A 7771-nucleotide genomic window follows, 5' to 3' on the forward strand; every position below is an offset into this window, starting at 1 on the left:
TTTATTTTAAATTATACTCAATTGGGTCTATATATATAACTTCACCACACATATTTATAATATATTAATTTTACTAATTGAATATATTAAGTTTATTACATTTCAATTTTCATCTAACATATGAGTTAAATTAATATTGGAGTTCTTTTCTTTTATACAATTTTTACTTAACCATTTGGACATTATCAATACAATTATTTTTCTCAGCCGTCATAGGTAAAAATATTTTTACTCTTCAGTTATACAGTTAAAAAAAAATTAATGCGTTCAAGCCTTTGTACGTAGGTTATTTCATGTATCGAATAAAGACAAAAATAAATATCATACTCTTATTTATTTTTATTAAAGAATTTATTAATTTAGACTTCAACCGTTAGCCTGACATTATAAATCCTATATATTTTTTAAGAATATCAAGTAGTGTTAGAATATTGGAACTAATTCAATGAAATATCATTTTCACTTTCAAATTTGGTTTAGTGATTTATATTTAAAACGTTCTCTTATTTCCCATAGACTTAAAACTTTCTGTTAGTATTTAAATAAAAACATATATCTATATATTAATTACTATTACTTGAACTCAACCAATATTTTTTTTATCTTTAATTTTTTTTCAAAACATTAAAAAGAAAAATACTACAGAACTATGCAGATTGAAAAGTAATACTTTTTTTATGTAATGTTGAAATAAAAAGGTAAGTAATCGAATAAAACTGTTTTAACTTTCATGGTTGATCTTCAGTAAATTGGGTTAAAAAATGATTTTAATAGTCAAGTGTTCATATTTTATTAAAAAATTATACCTTTTATAAACTATAAAAGAATTTTATATAAATATTTTATATAAACTAAAGAAGAAGAATACAACTACTATTCTTGGATAACAATGATACAATTTTTGGAATTTTAATTTGATATTTGTTGGGTCATAAGAGTAACTTGATTTATGTTTTGAGGTTGTTTTAGATTTATTTATTACTAACGTATCCAGTTCTTATCCAGCCTAATTAAATGGAATGATGTATTATTTTTTTGTATTTTAATTTTTTTTGACCTCGCAGAAAATCAGAAAACAATATGAAAAAAATATTGTTAGAATTTTATGTTCTGTAATAATCAGTCATCCGTCATCATAAATCAGGCGTTTCTTAATTAAGGCTACATTCTGACATGACAGCTATATTGGTCTCCTCGGTCAGTCAATGAGATTCAAATCATGATGGCTGATTCTTAAAGAAAATTTAATTCTAAAACGGATTTTTTTTTACTTATTTAGTTATTTTTTCGATTTTTCACACTATTTACGTAAAAAAACAATGGGTGATCCAAGAAACCGCATTTCCTTATGGGAACTGACCTATTGTTGAAAATCTAAAACTAGATACCACAGGCCCCCATGTTATGGTACGCTAGATATAATTGGGTATACTATACAATGAATTTCTTTTCCAAGGGGTCGGGTTCACCGTTTTACTTAATATAATAAACAGGTAGCATACTGGGTATTTATCATGTACATAAAATTAGATTTATTACATCTATTTACATATGAGATATATTTGATAAATGACAGAGCTTGAACAGGCTGACATGATCATAATTCCTATTGTTATAAAGTTGCGAACACTGGTAAAATTATTCTACTGCCACTTGAATTACAGTCTAGGACTAGCACTGAACTGGTGTGTGCAATGGGCTTCGGATTTCTGTGTTCTTCCTCATCGCCCTGGCTCAGCTGGAGCTGGTCGACGGCTTGTGGTCTCCTCTAGTCCTCTCCTGAACTGCTACTCCTGTGACTCCTCTGGTAGATCTCACCCTCGGTGCTGCAGCTTTGGAACAGTCTGTTCGTTCTGGCAACTCTTCTAGTTCTGTAGTCTAGGCCTTCTCACTCGTGAATGATCCTCTTCATCATCCCTCTTGATAGTTCTATTTCCTCCCCCCTACTTTCTATCCAGCTATTTTTTGACTAGCAGTATCTTAGTAAAGAACTAATTCGGGCTTCCTAGGAATTTTTGAACCGGTTCTTTACTGGTACCAAATTCTTTGATCCTACCCGCTTCTTGCCAACAATGATCATTCCCAATTGCAACATTGCCTATCTTATGAAATATCTTATCTGTTCTTACTAAATACAAACCAGAGACCCCCGTGCTTTTCCCTGGACGAAGTCTAGGTAAGTGCCGCCACACCTCTGGTTTGATCCCTTAGGGGAGAAAATACTTGTCTTTGAACTGCTGTCAGCGAGGAGTCTCCAAATTATTACTGAAAATGACTATTTTTTACTATTTGTGATATACATTTAATTTAAATAAATTTCTATTCACTCCTGTATTGTCAATTACATCGCATTAACTAGCCACATTTTTTAACGTTTCCAAACGGGTTTTAGAATTAGGATTTTAGATGAAACAACCTAATAGAAACAATTCCATACTTATCTCGTGAAACAAAAAAAGTTGACCTTGATGTGTTGGTATTTAAGCTACCCCAAACCACCCCTAGCACAAGCGTTGAACATCTTATGGATTGTTACGGAGCATTTTTTTTTTTTTTTAAGTTCATTTATTTGATTCTTCTTGAATAATGATTTTAATCACCCATATAATAATAACATTATTAATCCATCAATCACATATCCCTTCGACGTACTTTCTACCTTTGTATGAGTTAAACCTATCTATAAATAGGTATAGTGATTTTATATTAGGGATTCTATTATAAAATTTTATATGAAATACACTAACCGCTATTTAGTAGATTTTTTCATTGGGTTTTTAATTATTTGTTTAGGTATGAGCGGTATGGGGAAGACTGGGTACCATTCCCTTACAAGTACAATATCGGAATCACTTAGGTCGACGAAAACAGGTAGGTCATTAAAGTACTACTAAATTACAATTAGAATTTAATTAATAAAATGTAATATATCAAGAAAATATAAAAAAATTGGTCTTATTTGGTTTTCTTCAGAATACGTGAAAAATATATTTATTCCTTAAAAAAAAAAAAATATTTACGCCAAAGCTCTAGTAGACTGTTGTAAAATACTAATCGGCAAATATTAATATTTTGATTTTCAAATGAAGATTTTTGAATGAATTGTTTTGTATAGTTAGGTGTCGGTGAGCAATGCGAACAATAACCAAATGAATCACTTTTTGAAACAAACAATAACAATTGATTAATATTCAAATCTCTTGCCCAAGTGATCATAGTTTGAGCAAATTTGTTTTTTAACAAGTTAATATCTAAAAAAAATCCAAAGTTTCGTACAAATTATCACAAAAATTTACTATATTTTATATAGTAGGATCAAGAAATATTTGTTTACTCTATGTTATAATTTATGACATAAATTTCCAATACAGACCAGAATCGTTTTGATACACTTTATTATATTCATCGAATTTTTTTTTTTTGATTCAAGAATATGAGTCTATAGTTTGCTCTAGAAGCAAAATTTGATGGAACTTATTGTAATAATGATAATTTATTGTTTAACTGTAATTCGATATACTTGAAGATTAAATTGGCCAGAGATGCGTTTACATTTATTTGTACTCTTTACTGTAGTAACCACAATACTTTTTCTTTGACGAATTTTTTTTTATTGTTTCGAGAGCATAAAAGAAGTAGAATTCGCGCAAACAAGGAATGAATATCTTCAAATTGATGCCAAAAAACACTGCTTACATAAATTTTTTTTTAGTTATTGTCCCTAAAGACCTGAAACATTAATTAATATTTAATGTCAGACAATTTTCATTAAATTCCTAGGTTCATAAAAATGTAAAGAAACACTAAAAACAAAATTTAATATATATTTCGATTTCAAAGAACATTATTTGATGATAAGGTGTAATATTATGGTAACGATGTAATCCCTTAGAGATTACGTGGTCATCTTAAATTAACTAATCACCTATACTTATGAACTTGATTGATGTTCACTCCTTCATTTGTGATATAATTATTTACATTCAGGTCAAATAGAAAACGTGGAAATATAAAGATTCTTTCATACGTACGATCTATCTAATTTATTTATGAACACAAGTTGATACTATTTTCTATCCTCAGGGTTACTGAGTGCTCTCTCTTGAAAGGGCTGTCAAATTTAATGATTTAATAAAAGGCTGGCCGATTTCTTAAATAATCATAAATACAGATACCTGAGGCTTTTAATTTTCCTTAATATCCTGATAATTTTAAATTTATTCGTTTACAAACCACAATAACTTTGTAACAACAATAAATTTTCATATTTTCTAAAATTATTCTTTCAGTTTCAATTTAATTAATTTTAAATTCATTTATTATCATTAACATTATCTTATTAAGATATACTTTTGTTTCTTAAAAAGGAATGTTTGAAATGGGAGAAAATAACGATAATTTTCATATGTTCAGGTTGTGAATTAACTTCTAATATAAATTTCGGTTATTTTTGTTTATATTTTTGGCTTCCAGTTTTTTGCCTCACATCTAGGAATCTAATTAACAAGTATTACAATTTACAAACTATATTCTTTTCTACTTATTATTCAATTATATTGTTAAAGTTTTTATATTATTTTTCAACTTTGTCAACGCGTCATATTTTTTATTAATCCATATTATTATAAAAATATTTTCTCGTATAAATAATATTCAATTCATTGAATCTTTATTAAAGAAAGTATCCTGATACGTGTATAGACATATTTCACCATCTCATATCCTTTGTCCAAAAATGCTTCCTTCTCTATTTATCTCGCTCCCCCCCCCCTTCTCTTAATTTTAAATAGTTTATTCTTGTTATATTTTTTACATAAATTAATAAGCTCTCACAACTTAATTTTAAATATATATTTAAATTGCTGATTATGTTTGCATAATTATTATTAATGTATTTCGGACATCGGAATATTTTCTTTTGCTTTTATCATTCTTATTTTATCACACTTTTCCTCCGCATTATCTTTATTGTTTTCATCGATTTCTTATTATAATTTATTTAATGGTACTTCCGCTCAACTATTGTTTATTCTCTTCATTTGATCATGCGTTTTGGTGATTTACATTTAAATTGTTCTCTCTTAAAATCAATGCAAGTAAAATATTAAAATATATACTCTTTTTGCCAGATTTTAAATATGTTCATGTGCGTAATTAACCCTATAAAGTATACTACTTTAAAAATTGTTCATAGAAACAGTTTTTGGTCGTAGTAGTACTATCTTATGTTTATGCTATTCCATTTATTTGGAAGACACTGTGGGACAGTGTCATGACAATATGTTGATCGTAAACACCATCTGTAGGTAAAATAATCATTACTCTTCATGGTTAAAAACCTCAAAACCAAAAACCAGTCTTAAGTTCAAAAATAATCAAAGGACGACAATATATCCTAAATATGTTTTATGGTAAATCAAAATAATCGGGGGTAAAGTACATTATACTGTTGATGAGATGGACTGCCACTGTATGTACTGTCAATGGCCAGACCTAGTATTATAGTATTACTTCAACATTAAATGCTGGCACAAAGTCTAATTTTTAGTGTCACTATTGCAGTGCCTGTAAAGGTTCAATACTGTCTAAACGGATTTTAATGTTTTTTTTTTCGTTTTTGCCCCTTCCATTGCTTTTCCACTTTACAGCACTGCATGTGGAAACTGTTTTTTCTTCATTTTTTTTAATTGGCAAATATTACAATATACAATATTTAATGGTACTCGTTGTAATAATAGAATAGATGAATCCAATCATATTATGTTATTGTATTTTTCCATTCTAGGCAGCACGTGATTTAGCACAATAAATACCGTATACAGTTTGTTATATTTTCTTATATATTTTTACTGAAAATATCACTATTTACCTACTCACTTCTTATATTATGATGTAGTTGGAATCAATTTATAAACCAACTGAAATTTACATATGTTTCATTTAAATTACATATTTCAACTCACTAGTTTCTAAACTTCCTTCCTCTGCCATTCCTGACAATCCTCTAAAGCGCCTGAAAAGAAGATGGCCTCGAGACCTTTTAATGTAGAAATGTTACTAGAGCTGCCAATAGATAGTTTTTCTACAAGTCTATATCATACCATTATAATCTAACATCAAATTTTGTTTGATTTATTTTATTTTATGATTTATTATTTTACTTTATTTGTCAAAACAACAATATTTACACTTCAACATAGAAAAAAACATTCATAATTATTATTAACTGAAATATTTTTGTTTAGACAACGAAAAAAACACCTAGTTCATCATTGTTAATTATTACTAATTGATCATATGGCAAGAGGTTTCAAATGGGTTTGCCACTAAAACAAATGTAAAATAATGAAACATTAAATGAATTATAAATAAAAATAGATTTAAAAGAAATATACTAGGGAAATAAAAATGTTGATAATGATTTCGACAATGGCAAACCCATTTTAATCAGTCTCTTTGCTAACGTCGACTAGTGGCGCTGAAGAAGTTGATCAAATAATAGGGGTATCATGATCTTTAGTTTAACATGTTAAAGCGTGTTAAATGGAGAAATATTTCCTTTTTTTGCCATGTTAAAACGATATAACATGTAACATGGCTGAGAGTCTGTTACTAGGTCTGTTAAATGGAGAATGACGTCACGAAACAGACCAGCTTGTCACTGTTTTATTTGTTGTTGTGTTAGGTTACTTACTCGTAGTTTGTATTTTGTTTTGTTTTTTCTTTTGTCTTGTGTTTTAGATTTTTTAAAAAATACAGTTAGTAGCTAAGCCTTTACACCTCTACTTTTCACTTATTTTAGTCTCAAGTTTAATCCAAACTTAGAAGTATAAAAAAACATGAAGTTTTTGGCAGGAAAGGTTACTAAATAAGTTGCTCAGAAAATCCTCTAGGAGCTCTTATGCATTTAACATGAATTTAAATAGGGCTGCTCACAATCCTATACTTATAACATTTAAGATGGTAAAACATTTTACATTTAACACAATATCATGAATACCCCTAATAATAATCTTGCCACCACAGTGTCAATAATTTTTTTTTTAGTTTACTTATTTTTCTAATATTTGTAATTTTTGATATTTATTAACATACATAAAATGAAGAACTTGAATAAGGAAGGGTAATCATAATAAAGGCTTTACGAATCGGAAGGTTCCGAGGATTTCGATTTCACCAATCGCATCTAGGTAAATTCTCCTAGTGACGTCCATTCAAACCCAGATTTTGACGCGATCCTCCTGCCTAAGCTTCCGGTGTTTACCCGCCGGTTCTTTCATTATTAACATTTTAGGGATTCGTTCGTTACAAAGCTTACAAACCTTATAAGCTTATTCACCGCAATGCAACATGAATAGAAAGATTATTAGTTAACCGCATGGTATGAATGGATGTCTTGGGTGATGATCAAGAAATGTACGAAGATATTAGAAAAACTATTCATTAATCGAAGTTGCACCCAACTTTGCAGAGCTTCATCAGGGTTGAAATCTGGAGGTTAAATGAAGTCCTAGAAGTTCCCACTTCTTGTCCTGGTTTGTCATAAACACAGGTTTCACCATTCTTGAAGTGCAAGAAATATCAGTTGGGAAGAACCTTCATGAAACCGAGTTCTGAGTCCCGATATGACGTAATTTTAGTTGTTAAAATTAAAAAATGCACGAGTTTTCAACTGTCATATCTGTATGAATTATTTTACCCACCAAAAAAAAATGTTATATCTGATAATGAGCAGATTGAGTCTTGGAATGTATAATTAAATAATTGTATA

The 7771-nt window shown here is 28.9% G+C and overlaps 1 protein-coding gene across 2 annotated transcripts in view; it reads left to right on the forward strand.

The window, feature by feature from the left end:
* Ets65A (DNA-binding protein D-ETS-3) overlaps positions 1–7771 on the forward strand; it is a 168292-nt gene that overhangs the window by 42199 nt on the left and 118322 nt on the right. Inside the window, exon 4 of one of the 2 annotated variants that reach the window (XM_014430238.2) lies at positions 2794–2871. The exons of the other annotated variant lie outside the window; for it this stretch is intronic. Within the exon in view, the coding sequence (XP_014285724.1) occupies positions 2794–2871 (78 nt within the window). The remainder of the gene's footprint in view (positions 1–2793; positions 2872–7771) is intronic. 2 annotated transcript variants of the gene reach the window in all.

This window comes from Halyomorpha halys, unplaced genomic scaffold (genome assembly GCF_000696795.3).
Source record: "Halyomorpha halys isolate HHAL.00 unplaced genomic scaffold, Hhal_1.1 Scaffold868.1, whole genome shotgun sequence".
Classification (NCBI taxonomy): Eukaryota; Metazoa; Arthropoda; class Insecta; order Hemiptera; family Pentatomidae; genus Halyomorpha; species Halyomorpha halys.